We start from the raw sequence: 20,517 nt of genomic DNA, 5'->3' as shown, positions 1-20,517 counted from the left end.
GCAGCAGGTCTGCCTCCCTGGGCGGAGCACACAGAGGCACTTAGTGAGGGCTGGGCCGAGGCGGAGAGCGGCAGGGTGAGGCTTTGAGGTGGGGCCCGGCCAGCAGTGCAGAGGAGGACGCGGGCCACAAGAGAGATGCCCGTGGTCACCAGGGCCTGTGAAAGGCCCTCAGGGTCATGGAACCTCTCCAGCCAGGGGCTTCCAAGACCACCTCCTAAAACCATCATTGCCCAGGGCTCACCTAGCCTCACCCCTTCCTCATCACCCCTACCCGGGGAAGTGGGAGGGAATGCAGGAGGGGAACTGGGGGGCGGCCACTGTCTCCAGAGTGGGAGCAGGACTCAGTGCCCTCCCAGGCTTGCCTGCCTGGGAAGGCAGAATCACAGGGCCAGGAAGGGAGTGGAGATGGATCTGAGTCCAGGCCCCTTCCAGCTCCCCAGTCTTTCTCCAGCCACTTCCAGCGCAGAATCCCCAGTACTGGTGCAAACATCGCTTCCTCTGGGAACAATGTCAGAGCAAGAGGGCATCTCGTGGACCAAGGAGCCGAATCTGCCCGACTTGCAAAAAAGGAAACTGAGGCCCGGGGGTGGAACCAACTTGCTCAACATCACAGAGCCAGTTCACCTCAGAACTGAGGCTGGAACCCAGGTCCCCTGACTCCAGCCCAGGGTCCTGCCCCCAGGTCCTTGTCCAGCCCAGATACTCTGGTTCTATAACGCGGCTTCTCCTTTCCTTCTTCCGCTAGGACACACCCAATCGATCACCCACTCAGCAGTGACCTCCCGCTCCTTGGCCAAGCACACGAGGCCTCCCTTCTGCACCTGACACCCCTGCTCACCCCTTCTCCTTAGCAGTATGATGCCCCCCACCACAGTTGCAGCCCCTTTTCCTAAAGACCAGATTCCATGTCCTGCTCCCCTCCTCCCCAGCTCTGGCAGTTCAGGAAGCACCCATCAGCTGGTGGAGGGAACAGGTCTGGGCAGGAAAGGATGGTGACACCCATAAGGCACAGCCAAAGGTCCTGAGCAGGAGCTGAGCTGCCCCCGGAGAAAGTCTGAACCACAGACTCCTGACCCATCCACATCTCTCATCTGTTCTGAGAGTCAGAACCCTTCAGAGGCCTTGTGGGTCTCTGTGCCGGGCACCTCTTCCTCCCTTCTTCTCTAATAAAGGAGATGCCATCTTCCCCGTTAACTTCAGGGCCCAGCAAGTAAATGTCCCACCACCTGGCCCCCACCCACAGGCTGCAGCCGAGGACACCTTCCCCGACAGGTGGGAAGGACCTACCTTCATTCAGGAGAAGGGGCAACCTCTGGTCCTAAAGTTAGCCTGTGGCCAGAGCAGCTCCAAGCTCCCGGAGGAAGGTACGCGGTGAAACAAGGGCCATTGTTTTGTGGGGCGGACACTGCATCCCCCACGTGACCCGTTCATGAGTGCCCTGACAGTTAGGGAAAGTGTTCACCACTCTAGAACTTTCCAGACCTTCTCAGAGACATAAAGGAGAAGAAAAGTATAAAAAAATACTTTCTGGGAGATTTTTTTTTTTTTCTCTTGGTTTTAGAAGAAACAACTTTAGGGTTTTTCTTTTCTGCCTTTCAAGCTTTCCAGTGTCTAAATATACCAAGCATAATCATTGAAGCAAACCAAGTTATATATAATATATGTTTATCTTGTTAAACTAACAGAAAATGACTTTGGGTTTGTAAGGGGTGCCAAAAGAATTTCATGGTTGTTTCCCTAAAAATATGACACTATATTTTCATTTCCCAGAAATCAAACCCCCCACTAACTTTTATATCAATAAGCACTGTGGGCAGTGTGTGCCCATTTCTTTTCCTCAAACTGGTAAATATCAGCTTCCAATTGAATAGCGTTCTCTTCCATCAAAGTTGCCCCAAAACAGACAGGTAGTATTTCCTAAGTATATAATTAAAGCTTCACTATTATAAAATGTTCCCTTTGCAAATATTTTCCCAATTTTCACGCATCAGAATAAAGTTGAATTCTTATTCAACATACTAAATCAAGCTTGAGTATTATTTTTTCTACCTCCTCTCTGAACTCTTTCAAAGGTGTCTGATCCCACTTATTGCTACCTATCTGCAATGTTTTCTTCAATTTGCCATCCAATTCATCTTTTAACACCACAAAGAATTGCCAGTTCCATAATCCTAAAATTAGGATTATGAAAATATCAGCCCGCATCAGCTAGGATCTTTCCACAGAAAAGAAAGAAGTAACATCTTTTTAAAAACTTGTTACATATTTTCCTACCAAAGACTTTCATGATTCAAGGGCTCCACTTTCTTCTGATTTGGGCTTCCCTGACACCTCAGTGGTAAGGAATCCACCTGCAAATGCAGGAGACATGGGTTCAATCCCTGATCCGGGAAGATCCTACATGCTGTAGAGCAGCTAAGGCCCTTGTGCCACAACACTGAGTCTGTGCTCTAGAACCCAGGAGCTGCAACTACTGAAACCCAACTGCCTTAGGCCTGTGCTTTGCAACAAGAGAAGCCACGGCAAGAATAAACCTGTGCACCACTACTAGAGAGTAGAGAAAAGCCCGCACTGCAACGAAGACCCAGCACAGCCAAAAATAAACAAACAACTACACCGAATTTAAAAATCAGCTTCATCTATGCATTCCTATTCCCGTCCCTCCTCAAGGAGATGAGATAGGAAATCATAATTCCACTTGCTTCTTTCTGTTTTTAAAAGTTTATGCTTCTTTAGCCGAATGCGCTCTGTTCTGAGAACGGGAGGGTGCAGGGGACAAAGGGACCTGCTGGATGAGGAATGTCACATCAGGTCTTGACCGTCCTTTGCAATATGAGAATTCAACATCAACAGGAACTTCCTGGCAGCTGACTTTCAGGTAACAGTAGAGTATCAATATAGAGCGTCACTGGAGAAAGTTCAGAAAAGCCACAGATCACCCACAACAGCCTCTGAGTTGGGCATATGACCACCCCCAGCAATAACTTCAAAGCAAGTTGACTAGCAAGAAAAGATAAACAGATCTGAGAACCAATTATATATATATATACTTAGTGCACATCGGGGTGGGGGGGAAGGACCGCATGAACCCCAGATGTTAACAGGAAGTTTCTTGACTTCCCTGGTGGCCCAGTGGATAAGAATCTGTCTGCCAATGCAGGGACACAGGTTCGACCCCGGGACTGGGAAGGTCCCACGTATGGGGGAGCGACGAAGCCTATGCACCACAACTGCTGAGCCCAGATCGCCACAGCTAGAGAAAGCACACGGGAAGCAACGCAGACCCAACCCAGCCAAAGACAATAAGCACATAAATAAATTGAGCATTTCTAACATGAAAGGAAGCTTTTCAGCAAACAAAAAGGGATGGTGAGAGCACTGGGTGAGCACCAGGAGTTTCGGACCCAGCACTGCTCCTTGGGCTGTAAACACTCTCAGTCTTAAATCTTTCACTGGTAAAATCAGCTGTTCAGTTGCTCAGTTGCATCCTACTCTTTGTGACTCCATGGACTGTAGCCATCTGGGCTCTTCTGTCTGTGGGATTTCCCAGCAAGAATACTGGCATGGGTTGCTATTTCCTTCTCCAAGGGATCTTCCCGACCCAGGGATCGAGCCCATGTCTCCTGCATTGGCAGGCAGGTTCTTTCCCACTGAGCCACCTGGGAAGCCCTGTAAAATCAGTGAGGCTGGGCAAACATTACACTTTAAGAAGCAACTCTAATCAGCTTGCAGTGACAGCCTGGTGGGCTGTGTTGAGAAAGATTCTGAGTCTGCATCTGGGCTCAGGAAAAGAATTTCATATTCTACTGGAGATGTGTGCCGCTGGCCCCGAACATTTTCCATCTCAGAACTAAAAAAACCTCTGAGGTCCATTCCTATCCTAGGACTCTTTATGATATGTGAGAGAAGGCACCCAAAACCAATCAAAAGAGAGGCAAAGGGGCTTTACAAGCTGATCAAGTGACAAAAACTGTAGAACCTAACATTTAATAAGTGTTATGTATCAGGAACTGTTCTTAGTACTTTATATGTGTTAGTTCTCTTAATTGTCACAACAAAACCCAGTGACGTGGGTACTACTCTTAATATTCCCATTTTATAGATTAGGAATTGGGCACATTGAGGCTCAGTCATCTGCTCATGGATTTAAACTTGGGTGGTCTGACATCAGAGACTTGCTCTCAGTCAGAAGGAAGGAAGGATGGGAAGGAGGGAAGGAGGAAGGGAGGGAGGAGAAGTAAAGACAGTGGCAGGTGGCATGCAGGACACCAGAGCAACTTCAGAAGGCAGAGGGATAGCAGTGTCCACAGGGAGGAGAGTTGGGCTCGATGAAGGCTGTGTGGGCTGAATTCTAACCTGACTACCTGCCTTGTCCCAGGATCCATCCATGCTCATGGGGAGCATGAAGCCAACTGCAGTACCCAGACACTTCAGAGCCACCTCCAGCTTTTCTGACAACCTAAGCCAGCATTCACAAGACCAACCCAGACAAAGGAAAGGAATCAAAGCATCAGCTGTGAGTGTCTGATAGTTCAACGGACATTCCAGAAAGGGTGAGGTCAGTTGGTACCGAAACAACAAGGAAGGCTCAGGGAAAGGATGCGGCTGAAAGACCAGCAGGCAGCAGGGTAGCGTGAGCCTCGAGAGCAGCAGTCAAGAGTCTAAGGGAAGGGACTTCCCTGCGATCCAGTGGTTACGCATCTGCCTTCCAATGCAGGGGATGTGGGTTTGATCCCTGGTCGGGGAACTAATATCCCTTACACTTTGGGGCAACTAAGCTTGGGCGCCACAGCTAGAGAGCCCAGGTGCTCTAGAGTCTGAGCTCCACAACAAGAGAAGCCCAAACACTTCAATGAAGACCCAGCACATCCAAAAAAAAAGGAGTCCAAGGGAAGACCAACCAGGGGAGAGGAGGCCCAGCTCTGTTCTTCACTCAGTGAAGCTACTGGTCTCAGGTGCTTGGTCCCAGAGTTTATACACGCTCCCTTGCATCTCCCAGCAGCAGGGCTGCATCCTGGCTCTCTTTCTACCGCTGGCATGTGTCTCTGCAACTAGGGTTATTGTCCTTCAGTGACTAACTCATGTCCAACTCTTTGAGGCCCATGGACTGCAGCATGCCAGGCCTCCCTGTCCTTCACTATCTATCTCCAGAAGTTTGCTCAAACTGATGGCCATTGAGTCAGTGATGCCTTCCAGCCATCTCACACTCTGCCACCCTCTTCTCCTCCTGCCCTCAATCTTTCCCAGCATCAGGGTCTTTTCCAATGAGTCAGCTCTTCTCATCAGGTGGCCTAAGTATTAGAGCTTCAGGTTCAGCATCAGTTCTTCCAATGAATATTCAGGGTTGATTTCCTCCGTGCGGTTCAAGGGACTCTCAAGAGTCCACACCACAGTCTGAAAGCGTCAATTCTTCAGCGCTCAGCCTTCTTTATGGTCCAGCTCTCTCATAGGCGGATTTAACTGGGAGGATGTCTTCAAGCCAACCAGAGTCTGAGAACTTGTCACGTACAGGTACCAGGCAAGGCACTCAGGCAGAGTTCTCAACTAGGGATCTATGGAGAGGGGGCCAGGGGCCTATGTACCTCCCATAAATAGCACTCAAAATATGAGGGGCAGACACAATTCTGGGGAGAGGGTCTCCAGGTCCTTTCCCAGATTCTTGCAAGTGTACACGAGCCACAAAAGATTAAAACTTTCTGCACAAAGACCAGGGGAAAGTGCCCAGGTTCGGCACTCGAGAAATTCAATCTCGCGGAGGAAGACAGACGGACAGAAATAACTCAGAGGCAAGGCAGCCTCTGATAAGTATGCTAACGGAGCACAAAACATGCAGTGGGGGAGGGGCAGAGGTTCATTCCCTTGGGGCTGTCTGTAGGATGTCCTCCCCTCATCCTGGTTTCAGGATCCAAGTTTGCAATGAGGCAAAAACGGCGATTACAGTAAGTCCCTACGTATGAGCCGTCAAGTGGTGAACTTTCAAAGACATGAATGCGCATTCCATCAATGTCAGGCAGCTCGCCCTCCATCTCCTGTCCCTGATGGTCCTTCAGCTCCACCATCTCCCACCTCCTCTCCCTTCTTCAGTAACTCTTTGTGCCTGGTTACTTGATGCCGGCCCCTGTATGCCAGCTGTTGTACTGAACTACTGTACTTTGCAAGGTACTGTACTGTGAGATTAAAGATTAAAAAAAAAAGTTTTTTTGTGCTTGCCTTTCATGTATTATTTGTGTGAAACATATTGTAAACCTATTACAGAGCAGTACTATATAGCTCCCCCGCTGGCTCAGTGGGTAAAGAATTTGCCTGCGATATAGGAGATGTGGGTTTGATCCCTGGGTCAGGAAGATTCCTTGGAGGAGGAAATGGCAACCCACTCCAGTAATTTGAAATCTTTACTGAATTTGTTTTAATATTGTTTCCGTTTTATGTTTTTTCTTTTTTTTTTTTTGATCACACATGAGGTATGCGGGATCTTAGCTTCCCGACCAGGGATCGAACCTGTACCCCCTGCGTTGAAGGGCAAAGTCTCAACCACTGGATCACCAGAGAAGTCCCTAGAAGAACAATTTTACAAAAGAAACCAAATCAGAAATAGAACCAAATAAAACTCACAGATATGAAAAACAGTCACTGAGTCAGATTTTAAAAATGTGGTAGATGCCTCTGCCTCCACTTCCCACTCTAATTTTCTAGCCCTCCTTTGTGTCGGTCCAACTTCCCCTCCTTCTCCTGCTGGAAGTCCTTCACCTGAGATGTACCGTCAGCGCTCTGCTCAGCTGATATAACCAAAGAGGACCCAGGGCTAAGAGTTCACCCTGACTCCCCAGGACTGCCTCCATGTCCTTGCTCCCCCTGCCAATCTTTGGCTCAGAGGTGGTGATGAGGGATCTGGACACCAGCTGGCAGGTGGGGGTGGGGGGAATGCGTGTGTACAGGCCTGCACACATTCATTTGGACCCTGGTTGGCAGGAAGGGTGGAAAGGAGAGGATCAGAGGGTTTGTAAGGAGATCTCAGCAGAGAGGCCTTTAATCTCTGGAGCAACTGCTTGTGTGGAGGCCACGTTATCACGGGTGACCTTGGAGGCCAAATGGCCAGAAGCACTGGGACAGCGACCACCCCTCCACCAGGCAACTGAGTCTTGAAGGCCTGAAGGCCAAGGATGGACTGACCCCCTGGCCAGCGACCCAAAAGAGGTTCCAAACCTGCCCCTGAAACAAGCACCTCACTGAATGCAAGATTACCCAACTGAAGTTCTCACGAGACATAGGACCTGTGAAAGCACCCGTGATAAGTCAGCTTCAAAGCTTGGATTAAAACAGAGATAAAGTCCAGTGTTGCTTCCTCCGAGTCCCGGACATCCTCTGAGCATGCTCGGGGGTGGGCAGCTAAGCCACGGGCCAGGTTGCCCAACTGCTGAGCTTTGGTGCCCTGGTCCAGTCCCCAGATGGCTCTCCTTCTCAACAAAACCCTTGACTCCTAACGCAAACCGCCCCATCGGTGCAGATGGAAAGAGGGAGGCGGCACTGACCATCAAAAAAAGAAGACTGGTGGAAGGAGGTGGTGGCAGGTGCAGACATGCATGGTCTGGTGATGGCGAAGCGTTCTCGGCATGGCTGTGTCATGGGCTAAGAAGCTGGAGGGGTGGCAGCAAGGGGGCTGGCTGACGACTATGTCCACACACTCCCACCCAGCCTTTCCCTAACTCCCATCAGACTGAACTCCAAAGGGGAAGAGATGGGAACCCACACTCTGAGCTCCTGACATGTGCTGGGCTTATGTTGAGTCTCACTGGGCACTTAACCTGTGTGATGGTCACTGAGTCTTACTTCATCATAACAGCTCTGCAGGGCAGGTCACAGAAGCCCATTGAGAAGGAATAAACACTTTATACAAAGTCCTGCAACAGGTGAGGGATAAAGCTTGGATATGGACTCTGCCCTGTCTTCAAATTTCATACGTTTTTCCGAGAATTATCCATGCTTTTTATCCCAGTCAGCAGCCCCCCAGAAAAGTAAATACTCCAGAAATATTTTTACTTAAGTTTTAAAATAAATCACCTTTGTAGCCATTCAAGATTTGCAAAAGAAAAGAATTGAAAACTACACCTCACTCAATTTCCTGAGCATTTATACAGCCATAACTTGTTTTGTGCAGTTTGCAGATACTGCATTTCTTTACAAACTGAGGTTTATGACAACCTTTGTTGGGTGTTGAGCCAGTCTGTCGGCACCATTTTTCCAACAGCATTTGCTCCCTTTGTGTCTCTCTGTCACATTTTGATAATTCCCAAAGTATTTCAAGCTTTATCATTATTATTTTATTTGTTATGGTGATCTGTGATCAGTGATCTTTGATATTACTTTTTCTAAAATGATGCTACTATTGCAAAAAATTTATGACTCACTAGAGACTCAGATGATGGTTAGCATTTTCTTTTTTTTTTGGTTATGTCACATGGCATGTAGGATTTTAGTTCTCAGCCCAGGGATCTGGCCCCCTGCAATAAAAGCATGGAGTCTCAACTACTGGGCCCAGCACTTTTTGCCCAGTAAAATTTCTTTTTTTTTTTCCTCCTGAATTCAACCAATATTTTTCATTAAGCTATATAGGTAGGGGTTTTTAGACATAATGCTACTGTGCACTTCAGTTCAGGTCAGTCATCAGTCATGTCCAACTCTTTGCGACCCCATGCCATTTCCATGTCCCCATCTATCACCAATTCCCAGAGCTCGCTCAAACTCATGTCCATCAAGTTGGTGATGCCATCCAACCATCTCATCCTCTGTTGACCCCTTCTCCTCCTGCCCTCAGTCTTTCCCAGCATCAGGGTCTTGTCCAAGGAGTCAGTTCTTCACATTCAGATGGACAAAGTATTGGAGTTTCAGCTTCAGCATCAGTCCTTCCAATAAATATTCAGGGTTGATTTCCTTTAGGATGGACTGGTTGGATCTCCCTGCAGTCCAAAGGACTCTTGAGAGTCTTCTCCAACACCACAGTCTAAATGCATCAATTCTTCGGCACTCTGCCTTCTTCACAGTCCAATTCTCACATCCATACATGACCACAGGAAAAACCATAGCCTTGACTAGATGGACCTTAGTCGGCAAAGTAATGTCTCTGCTTTTGAACATACTATCTAGGTTGGTCATAACTTTTCTTCCAAGGAGTAAGCGTCTTTTAATTTCATGGCTGCAGTCACCATCTGCAGTGATTTTGGAGCCCCCCAAAATAAAGTCTGACACTGTTTCTACTGTTTCCCCATCTATTTCCCATGAAGTGATGGGACCAGATGCCATGATCTTCGTTTTCTGAATGTTGAGCTTTAACAATACCTAAATACATTAAAAAAGAAAAGAAAAATTTTCAGGTTCTGGGGGTTTTAATCTAGAATTCTTTCCAGAATCAGGCATCTGGTTATCACAGCTATTATACTTTATTTTTTCTTTTCAACAATCTATATGTCAAAGGAGTGAGTTTACAGGTGACGGTTAGTTTCTTCTTCATATTTTTATATATTCCATTGATTTACTGATTTCTTTATGCCCTGATTTAGTCTAGAAAAAAACTGAAGTTTTTTGTGGTTTTCAAGTACCACAGAAGATAAGATGACATAAATTAGAGTAGTTGCGGGGGAAAAAATGAAAAGATATAGGCATAAAAATGATGCCAAAATGCAGTCATAAAATCTTTTACATGTTTTTCCAAATGATCCCAAACCTGAAGCTTTCTAGTAACCAACACAAAGGGAGAAACCTGAGTGGTAGTACAACTTACATGGCCAATAAAAAGGAAAATGAATGGATTGCTCAAGAGAGCATGGCTAGGTCAATTATCAAGACCAGAAGAAAAGATCTCATCACAAGAAAAAAAAATTGTACTTATGTGATGATGGATGTTAACTGAACTTAGTGTAGTAATCATCTTGCAGCATATACATATATCAGATCACTATGTCGTGTTGTTGTTGGTTAGCCGCTAAGTCACGTCCCACTCTTCTGCAATCCCATGGACTACGGCCTGCCAGGCTCCTCTGTCTGTGGAATTTCCAGGCAAGAATATTGGAGTGCGTTGCCATTTCCTACTCCAAGGGATCTTCCCGACCCAGGTCACCTGCACTGCAGGAGGATTCTTTACTACTGAGCCACCAGGGAAGCCCATTAGATGTATACTTTAACATTTCAATTATATCTCTGAAACAGGAAGAAAAAAAATAAAGACCAGAAGAAACATTTCTGGATGGCCCTCAATCCCATCCTTGGAGAATCTTACGGGGCTATACGCATAGCACTGAGGTCCTGGTCTTCCTTGGCTCCTCCTTAAGTTACTGGATCAGTTGTCTGGCGAGCTCAATGCACAAAAAGATAACTTTATAGGAGTTAATATGGTCCAGCAAAGGTCCGTCTAGTCAAGGCTATGGTTTTTCCAGTAGTCATGTATGGATGTGAGAGTTGGACAGTGAAGAGAGCTGAGCACCAAAGAATTGATGCTTTTGAACTGTGGTGTTAAAGACTTGGAGTGCAAGAAGATCCAACCAGTCCATCCTGAAGGAGATCAGTCCTGGGTGTTCATTGGAAAGACTGATGTTGAAGCTGAAACTCCAATACTTTGGCCACCTCATGCGAAGAGTTGACTCATTGGAAAAGACCCTAATGCTGGGAGGGATTGGGGGCAGGAGGAGAAGGGGATGACAGAGGATGAGATGGCTGGATGGCATCACCGACTCGATGGACATGGGTTTGGGTAGACACCAGGAGTTGGTGATGGACAGGGAAGCCTGGCGTGCTGTGATTCATGGGGTCGCAAAGAGCGGGACACAACTGAGCGACTGAACTGAACTGAATTGAATATGGTCCAGGCACACAGCCATTATCTGGTATAATGAACATGTATTATTTTTATAATCATAAGGAAATACTATTTAAAAAATAAATCACACATTGTGTGATTCATTTCCATAAAGTATAAAAATTAATCTATGCTTATGGTAGTGACAAAAAGCTCTGGTCAGGCTGTTTCTTCTTTGGAGTGTTCCTTACACGGGTATGTTCAGTCTGTGGAGATCCATCAAGCTGCTTCCTTATATGTGCATTTTTCTGTACATGTAATATACGTCCATGAAAGGTAAAACAAAACAGGGACCACATAGACAATTCGCATGCTTATTTTCTAAAAAAGTTGGTCAACAGTTAAGAAATTTAAAAGTTTAGCATAAAAAATTAATCACATACTAAAATATTACAGAGATTACAAAAAAAAAAAATTCATGACTTCCCCGGTGGCTAAGACTCCAGGCCAATGCAGAGGACCCGAGTGCAATCCCTGGTCTGGAACTAGATCCTGCAAGTCGCAACTAAGATCAAATATCCCACATGCCTAACTAAGACCCTGTGCAGCCAAATAAATAAATATTTTTTAAAATTCATTTTTGCTCATCTCATGGGTACTTCTAACACAATGCAGCACTTGTAGGAACCTAAGAGTCTATAGAAATGTAAAGATGTATCCATCATGCTTTGCTCAGATGCACTGACAGGTTCAGCCCAACGGCCTTTATATACCCTGTCCAAACTGCTCTTGGCTCTTCCAGTGGTCCTTTTCACATCAGATAACACTTAAACCCATTAACTGTGGGTCACAAGGTCCAAAGAGGGTTGTCTAAAAGCTCAGAACGTGTGCTTGGCCTAGCTGATGCCTTGTCATCCTCGGATAGAACAAAATGTGCTCGTGGAAGTTTAAAGGAAAGGCCCTGAGACTGGTGGAACTCAGTGGAGAGGCAGGCGGTGAGAGGCCAAGTCCAAGAGCAGCCTCCAGGCCCCGTTCCAAAGCAAGCCCTGTCCTGGCGGCTGCTCTGCTCCGCTCCATAAAGCCCAGGCTGGAGGGCAAGGAAAACTACTACAGGCAGCCCAGCCCCTCTGCAAGCCAGCATAGGAGTGGCCACTGCAAAGATCTCATGCTGCTTGGACACACGACTCCCAGGACACAGTCGGCATCCGCAGCACCACCAACCGGGGCCTCAGCCCACCCGAGGGTCTCAGGTTGGCAGGAGGAGAGCAGGGCCTGCCAGGCTGCCAAGACTCTGTGCCCACGTCAAAGGGGACTACAGAACCCACGGAAAGGAGTGGTCACAGCTGAGTCCTTGTCCTTGCTTCCCCCAGGCCTGCTGCAGACCACACTGGTCCAAAGGAAACACACTTCTAATAAAAAAGCACTGAAGGCATCATTCTTATCCTTTCATTTGCATTTAAAGGCTATTGTTGTTTGTATGTATTATGGAAAGAGGAACAAGAATTCCTAGGTTCTATTCTTGGATCCATCACTGATAAACAAAGTATCTGCCAGTGGAAAATATCAGGTGCTTGGAAATTCAGAGCTTACCATCCATACCCAGGATGTATCTGAGTGCCCAGTATTTTCCCTGAACTGGATACTGATCTGAAGTTGCACGTGGCAGCCAGATGCCAGCATAAAGAGATGGAGTACTTGTGTCCTACATCGTAAGGAGGACAGAGGGACAGGAGCCAGAGGCTCCAGGAGCCAGAGGGACAGTCCAGCCTGGGACGGCGTGGACAGGTTCCAGGGGCCACAAGGAGCCACAGAGCAGCTGGGCTTCCCTCCCCACTTGCCTCTGCTGCTCCGAGTCTCAGCATCCTGGCTCAGCCCACACATCTGTCTCTCCTGCTTCTCCCTCTCTCCCAGTCTGTGTCTCAGATTACTCTTCTATCCTGAGTTACCTCCATGACTGGAGGGTTTGCATCCCTTGCCAGTCGGAATGGCTGTGGTGACCCCAGAAGCTGCGGGGCCAGCCTGACCTCTGTGGCTGTGCCTCTCCAGTCCGCTCAGAGTCCATTAAGAGTTGCAAGGCTAGCCAGAGAGAGGTGTTTTAGGTTTCAGGTGGTGGAAGCCAATGAATTCCTGAGCTTGTGGACACTCTGGGTGGTTCGGCAGGTAAACTGGGCCTTTACATGGGGACATTGCAGACCCAGCCTTGCGAGATCTGGAAAGAGGCTGGTACGCACGACTGCTTGGCCCTGGCTCTGTGCCCAGAGATGACTGCTTGATTCCAGCATCAAGTTGGTCACAGCAGCAGGTCAGTTACAGATCAGAGAACCTAGAAACCATTCTAGTCCAGACCTCTGCCCTCAGGCAGGACGAAGCTAAACCAATCTGAACAAATGGGTCTGGCTCGTTAAAACCTGCCAGAACGGACTCCTTAACTTCCAGTAATAGTCTGTGCCCAGCGTTGCTTTCAGCCAGTACACACCAGTACAGCTGTGCCAGTTCTCAAAACACTGGAACATTTATGAACATGTTGGTATATAGTGACTGCCCCAGACCTTCTGAATGTCCCACGAGAGCCCTGACCTGTTCCCAGTGGAGCTCCATGACCCAAGAGCTAAAGGCCAATGAAGCCACAGCATGGAAACTTCCACCCCGACCCAGGACCACCGTCCATACCAAAGTACAGTCTTGTTAAACAGTTTCCCTATCTCTTTTCCTTTCCTCCCATTCAGTTATAAAACTTCGAACTGTTTTCTCTTATCTAATGAATAAACATCACTCTTTAAGTTTATTAAAAGTCTTTTCTAATCTGGCACCATTCTTCACCAAACCCAGACGCCCAACACTCCCAAACATGAACTTCTTGACTCTTGGTCTGGGCTTCTGCTGACCTCTCTGCTTGGAACATCGTTCTCCTTCTGCATCTGCTAAAGTCTTACCAACCCCTCAAGTTCTCCTGAAACGTCACCACTTCCAAGAATTATTAGTTCAAAGAGCCATGTCTCATTTTCACAAGTGTCACAGCAACAGGTAGGTTCTATCCGTGTAAAACATGATGGCTGTCTCATACTGTGATTATTTTCACACATGCACCCGAACCACCCTCCAAGAGGGAAAGCTGAGAGAGACAGAAACCATAACGGAGTCATCACCACATCTAAGTGACTGAGCACGATGCCCTGCTCGAGCTGTGTGCTGAGCACATGTTTGTTAAATGAGCAAGTGAACAGCTCTCTGTCTTTTGTTCAAGGAACCCATTTTTCTATCTGTGAATGATTCTGGATACTCCCCATGTGGCTGTATCTTTTTCTAATATGGAGCTTAAATTGCACATCGCCCATGTCAAACTATGGGGTTACTCCGAGAAGCAGCAGGAAGCATGCTCCCTGTCATTACCTTACCACCCTGGAGTCTGTTAACTGCCATCTCTCCCCACACTTCTCCCAGCGCCAGATCAGGGCGGCAGCCACACAGGGCCAGGCAAATGAAAGGTTCCTGGTAATGGAGGCTGGCCTTACAGATGACAGGAAGGCTGGTGGTGGGGTGAGTTGGCAGGACTGTGAGAGGGAGGCAGGGTGGTCAAGATGGGGTTCTGGTTGCTGCTGTGTGCCAGGGTATATGGCGAGGAAGGCCTGCAGCCCTCTTTCCACCCTTCTACTTCCCAAGTCCTCCTCCCCCACTCTCCCTCCAAAGGAACAGCTGGGAGCAAGACCTAGAAGACAAGAGAAGACTTTAATGCCTGGTGTCTCAGCTTCTTAAAGACAAATGATGGGAGACAGGGAGCCAGAAATCACAGCCACTGTCTAAAAATCTCATTCCCACAGGAAATCAGAAAAGAGAAGAGGACATCCCTGGTTGTTTAGTTGGTAAGAATCTGCCTGCCGATGCAGGGGGCACGGGTTCAACCCCTGGTCCGGGAAGATCCCACATGTCCCAGAGCAGCTAAGCCCAGGAGCCACAGCTGCTGACCCTGCGCTTGTGCTCTAGAGCCTAAGAGCCGCCACTACTGAGCCCCCAGCCCTGGAGCCCGTGCTCCGCAGCAGGAGAAGCTGCCGCAAGGAGAAGCCCGTGAACCACAACTGCAGCGTAGCCCCTGCTCACCACAGAGAAAGTCCTCACGCAGCAATGAAAACACAGCACAGCCAAAAATAAATAAGTAACTTTTTAAAGAAGAAGAAAAGAGTAGAATCTGATGGGACAGCCCCGCAGGAAAGGCCACCCTAACGGCAGGTGGCCTTGAGGAGTTCCAAGAGGCTGAGAAGAGGCTTGATGCTCAGTGGCTCAGTTGTGTCCACCTCTTTGTGACCCTATGGATTGCAGCACATCAGACTTCACCATCTCCCGGAGTTTGCTCAAACTCATGTCCATTGAGTCGGCGAGGGGAGGCTTGGACCCCCCGAGGACCCTTAAAGACGAGGGTTAGAGAAACGGAGAGCTGACTGTGGAGTAAGAAGCTGGGGACATTCCTCTGGAGAAGGGTCAGTTTGGAAAAGGAAACAAAGAATAAGGAAGCCCAGGCAGAGAGTGACGGTGCATCGAGAAGGGAAGACAGACAGACAGACCCAGGAACTGACGGACGGCGAAGGATGAGGCAGCCAAAGGGAGACAGAGGCTGGGAGCAGGTGTGAGAGAGCATGACTGTGGCTCCCCAGCTCTCTGAGGAGAAAGCCTCTTGAGGAAAACAGGCTTGGGGAGGGGAAAGGGAGGCCCTTCACCTCAGGTCACCAAGCAACTGCCCTCCCCTCTGGTTCTAATCTGTGCAGAGGACCCCACAGGCTCCCACATTTGACAAGATGGTGGCCACACTGAGAAGGGGTGTCCCAAGGAGGAGAGAAGACAGATCTCACCCGGACCTCCCTCTTCACCTGGGCTCACCCGCGTGGGTCGCTCTGAGTGGCCATGGGTCTGGGAGTATCCATCCACTCTGTCCTTCAGAGGACAGAGCTAGGCTTGGGGAGGGAAGACCAGCTGCGGGACGGCAGACCGGTCTTCAGAGGGAAGCACCCTCCTCCTCAGAGCCATGGACCTGACTGGGAAGACCCTTCCTCACACCGTGCAGAGCTCCCGGACCCCAGCAATGCTCAGGCAGGGAGGTCACCCAGTCCGAGTGCCCAAATGGAAAGGGACCAACTTCCCTCTTTGGCCTGAGCAGCAGCTACCTGCTCCTGGATTCTCCAACTTGTTGGCAGCAGAATCAGGGATGGAACCCCAGTCTCCTCACCACAGCCAGAAATATTTCCACAGCCACAGAGGCAGAGGTTCTGCCACAAGTATCTATCTCGATCCTGAAGCAGCTCAATTACTGACCCGAGTAATTCCCTATCTTTGGCCACAAGAGGAGGCAAAGCACCACACCCAGCAGCTGACACAAGAACTCAGAGCATCTTCTCAGCAGAGCTTCACCAGCCGCTCCTCTGGTTTCCTGAATAGCGGGGTGGGGAGGGGGATGTTTATCTAGAATTCCAGACAACATTCTGGGATTATAAACCTAGACCCTTCAGGCCCGGGAAGGACACCTGGTAGTTCTGGGAGATTCTCTTTATCCCAACTATCACAGTGACCTTTCACACAGTCCTGACACTTTGAGGATTTTTACTTCACTCAGTAGTAAACTGAAAATCGCCTCGGCTAGCCATGCCTGTAAAAGCAAAGCTCTCTCTCAAGACAATCCTCTCCCGTTTTCCTAGGAAGAAGCCGAGGCACAGAAAAATTAAGTGGCTCTGGCTCCCTTGGAAAAGTAGGAACCCACCCACCGTCCGGTCCACGGAGCTGCCCACTGCGCCCTGACCGGGGTCCGGGGTTCAGCCCATTCTGCAGGGTGGTCTGGGGGCTGCAGACAACCCGCTGTGGGGGGAAAGCGCGCGGTCAGAACCCCGAGAGGGGGCCACTCAAGGGGAGGTGGGCGACTGGAGGAAGAGGAAGGGGCTGGGAGGGGAGTGGCCTGTGGGAAGGTGAAGAGAGGGCGGGTGGCTCTTGGCCGTATAGTTAAAGAACGCCCCCCCCCAACCCGCCCCGAAAACGCAGCTAGGGAGCGAACCCAGCGAGCCGTGGAGACTCGGCGGGGAGCAAAGTCTGGGCCCCGAAGACAGGAGCGCGCGGCCTGGCGGAGGCGGCCGAGGGACCCAGAGGGACATGGACCCAGCCCGCGTGGACGCGTGTCTCCGGCAGCGGGTCTGCGAGCCCAGCGCCACCGGGATGGCCCGGGTCCCGCCGGCGCCCGGCACCTGGGGACCCCGCGAGTGGACACCCGGTCCGCGATGGGGGGCACGACCCACAGGCGGGGGCCGCCGGCCCTGCCCCTCCCCACCGCGCCCCGGCGCTACTCACTGCGGTTCAGGGGGTTCCCGCCGACTTGGGCCGACGCCGCCAGTTCCAGATAAAGTGTCCAGAGCCCCACGGACACCACGGCAAGCAGCAGCAGCAGCCGGAAGCGCCTCCGCAGCAGCTTGACCGGGCGCAAGAGCAGCCGGAGCCGCGCGGCCCGGGGGCCCCCCATGGCCACGCGCCCCCGGCCCGCCCGCCCGCTCAGCGCCGCGCCCCGGCCGCCCGCCCCGGCCCCCGGCTCCTGCCCACGCCGGCTGCGGGCTTGCAGCCGCCAGCCCTCGCTCTGCCCACGAGGAGGTTCCCCAGGTGCGCCGCCCCGCCCCGCGCCCCCGCCCGCGGCCCACCTGCCCCGCCCCCGGCCCGGCCCCGCCCCCGGGCACAGGTGGGCCCCGCCCCCGAGAAGCCGCGGGAGGGGGACTGCAGCTCCCTCCCTGCTGGTCACTCCCCGGCGCCTCCGCAGATCGGGGTGCGTGGCGCGTAAAGGGCAGTTGTGATCCAAACTCTGCGCGGGACGGAGACCCGGCAGGTTTGCTCCCAAAGGGCAGGTGGTGTCGAACTGGGCACACGCGGGGCGCGGGAGCCCGCGGCGAGGCTTCGTCTGGGGGCGTTTCGCGGCCTGCAGCGACCCTGCTCCTGCCTTAGAGTGGATGTCCGAGTCCGGGAGCCAGGGCCCCTTCGTTCAGCCGCAGTCCCCTCTCCCAGCACATCTCCAAGAGGCCCTAGGGGAGTTACACGGCCCCCAGGGTGACAAGCAGTTGTTCTCAGACTAGGATGGCAGAGCTTGGTGGGAGAGTGGATGTTGGAGGGATCTGAGGTAAAAATTACAAGTCAAGAAACAAAGAAGCCTGAGGAAACTCACTCCTTGAGTTAAAAAACTTCATCAAGATATTCCTCCAGGCAGGTAAAATTTTATCCTCTTATTTAAATGAGTTAAGAGTTCAGAGGGGCAGAGTGGACTACCTAAAGGAACAGTGCAGTTTTATTTTTCCATTTTTCTTCTGGGGACGACACTCAGGAGACTATAGAGAAAGTGGAGGACCACAAGCCTTCCTCGACATTTTAAAGCCAAATGAACTGCATGCAAAATACTGTTCAAAGACAGAAGCTCACATAATCGCGTGCTGATCCCCTTCTCTCAGTTACTACTGAGAGTAGCTGGATGTCGCACTGTCCCACAGGCTCCGCTGGACTATTGTAACTTTTCTAACTAGCCTCTCAATTCCAGACTCCCTATCCCCACGACCCCATCTTCTCCATTAACGCCAGATCGTCCTTGTAAAATTCCTTTACACCTGCTCAGAAATGTCTAATGGCTCCCCAGTGCCTACCGATTAAAGTGCAAATTGTAAATCTGGAATTCAAGGCCTTCCAAAATCTTGTCCAGCTTCATAAGACTGTATGAAAGCTGCTCCAGCTAAAATTAGAGCTTATTCACTGCCTCCAAGACATTTTCCTTTCCAGTTGGTCAGGTCTGACTCCTCCTCCAAGGTCCATTTCAGGTCTATGAAGCTTTCTTGGACCAGCCCAGTCCTGAGTAACCCCATCCTTCTTGGAGCTTTAACACAACTGCCTGCATGATACGTACCCATCCACTGATAGGTACACACTTATTTTGAGTTTGAGTCTTGTCTTCCAAGATTGAGTCCTTGCATCACCAACTCAACGGACATGAGTTTGAGCAAACTATGGAAGATAGTGAAGGGCAGGGAAGACTGGCGTGCTTAGAGTCCAAGGGATTGCAAAGAGTTGGACATGACTTAATGACTGATCAACAATAATTTGTCTTCCAACTTCTCTGTAAGCCTTCAAAAGTGGGAACTGTGCATGCTTAGGATACAGCATGGCATCCATTTAGCACTCAGTGCCATTGGTACCATTTGAGGACCAAGGCAGCACCAGGGCGAACATCCCCAGAACTCTGTGTAGTTCTTTAGCGAGGACAATTCTGTACCAGTAGCCTCAGGGGAATGTCTCTGTGAAGGTCCAGACCACAGATATGGACACTTACCACCCCTTCTTTCTCTACGGGAGACCAAGACAGGAGCACCCAGAGTGTAGAAGTTTGGCTGAGGCAGGAGGGAGGTGACCAGGGTCCCTGCACGTGAAGTCTCTCTCTCACTGGGGTGATCACCCTTGATATTAGGCTGAATCACTTTCAGGATTTTGTCATGAAAACTGGTGGCAGCCCCATGATTCTCTCCTTAAAGTTTGGCCCTCTGGAGAGATGGACGCAATTGCTTCAATGAACCAGAGCCTTGAAGTGTTTATTATGTGGGAACAAGGTGAGAAATAAAACACAGAGCCTACCATTTAGGAGAAAAAAATATTCCACCAAAAAAGAAAGCTAACACTTTAAAGGTCGAGCTTCTAGTCCCAATAGTGAATTCCAGAGAAATTCGGAAAACAAAAAAAAAAAAGGGAAAAGACAGATCTTTTCTGCACCTCTCAATATTGTGCCCTCCTCTTCTCACTCCTCCTCTGTTCTTACACCTTGAAGGGGACGCAGGGGTGGGGAGGGGTGAGGTGGTCAGGAAAGCCCTGGGACTCTGCTTCCCTCTTCAGACTCTGCTTTCATTTTCATTTATTTTTTAGATTTTGCCTGCACTGGGTCTTCGCTGCAGTGCACGGGCTTCTCTAGTTACTGCGCAGTTGCCCTGCAGTTTTGTGGCATTTTAGTTCCCCAACTGGGGTCTAAAACTCTGTCCCCTGCTTTGGAAGGTGGATTCTTAATCTCTGGACCCCCAGGGAAGTCCCAGAGCAGTTCTTCTTCTAGACTACAGGGATGTCAGAATATACTAACTCCTGTACCCCCAGGACTTGCTTTCTTAGTTCCCGAAACCTGATGTCTATGTTATAATACAGCACCTGGGGTGCTTCAGTGTATAGGACTCTGTGCTCTCACTTCTCAGGGCCTGAGTTTGATCCCCATTTGGGGAACTGAGATCCCACAGGCTATGTGGCTTGGCCAAAGAATAATAATAATGCAGCATGTTTGAGCTTACAGTATACCATAAGCTAAGTCGCTCGCTCAGTCGTGTCCGACTCTTTGTGACCCCGTGGACTATAGCCCACCAGGCGTCTCCGTCCGTGGGATTCTCCAGGCAAGAATACTGGAATGGGTTGCCATTTCCTTCTCCAGGGATCTTCCTGACCCAGGGATCAAACCCAGGTCTCCCACATTGCAGGCAGATGCTTTAACCTCTGAGCCACCAGGGAAGCCCCATAGTATACCATACTTACTGATATTTCAACCAGTACGTGATGAAATCAGGACTAAAGCCAGATCTTGGCCTCTGGCTTCTTTCCATTGCACCCAGATAGTCCTGTCTCAGCCCAACCTTCCATAGTCCTTTACACCTATACAGACCTCCTTCTCCTCCTCACTTTTATTTTAGGAGCTTCCCTGCTAGTCA

General features: G+C 49.8%; 1 protein-coding gene across 2 annotated transcripts in view; it reads right to left on the bottom strand.

The window, feature by feature from the left end:
* Positions 1–17,389, bottom strand: part of B4GALNT3 (beta-1,4-N-acetyl-galactosaminyltransferase 3) — a 98,141-nt gene extending 80,752 nt beyond the window's left edge. For both annotated transcript variants that reach the window (XM_042247674.1, XM_027968017.2), the window contains exon 1: positions 17,108–17,389. In XM_042247674.1, the coding sequence (XP_042103608.1) occupies positions 17,108–17,276 (169 nt within the window). In that variant the 5' untranslated portion in view covers positions 17,277–17,389. The remainder of the gene's footprint in view (positions 1–17,107) is intronic.
* Between the last annotated feature and the right edge of the window lie 3,128 nt (positions 17,390–20,517).

Source organism: Ovis aries, chromosome 3, assembly GCF_016772045.2.
Source record: "Ovis aries strain OAR_USU_Benz2616 breed Rambouillet chromosome 3, ARS-UI_Ramb_v3.0, whole genome shotgun sequence".
Classification (NCBI taxonomy): domain Eukaryota; kingdom Metazoa; phylum Chordata; class Mammalia; order Artiodactyla; family Bovidae; genus Ovis; species Ovis aries.
This window is presented reverse-complemented; position numbering and strand designations above follow the sequence as displayed.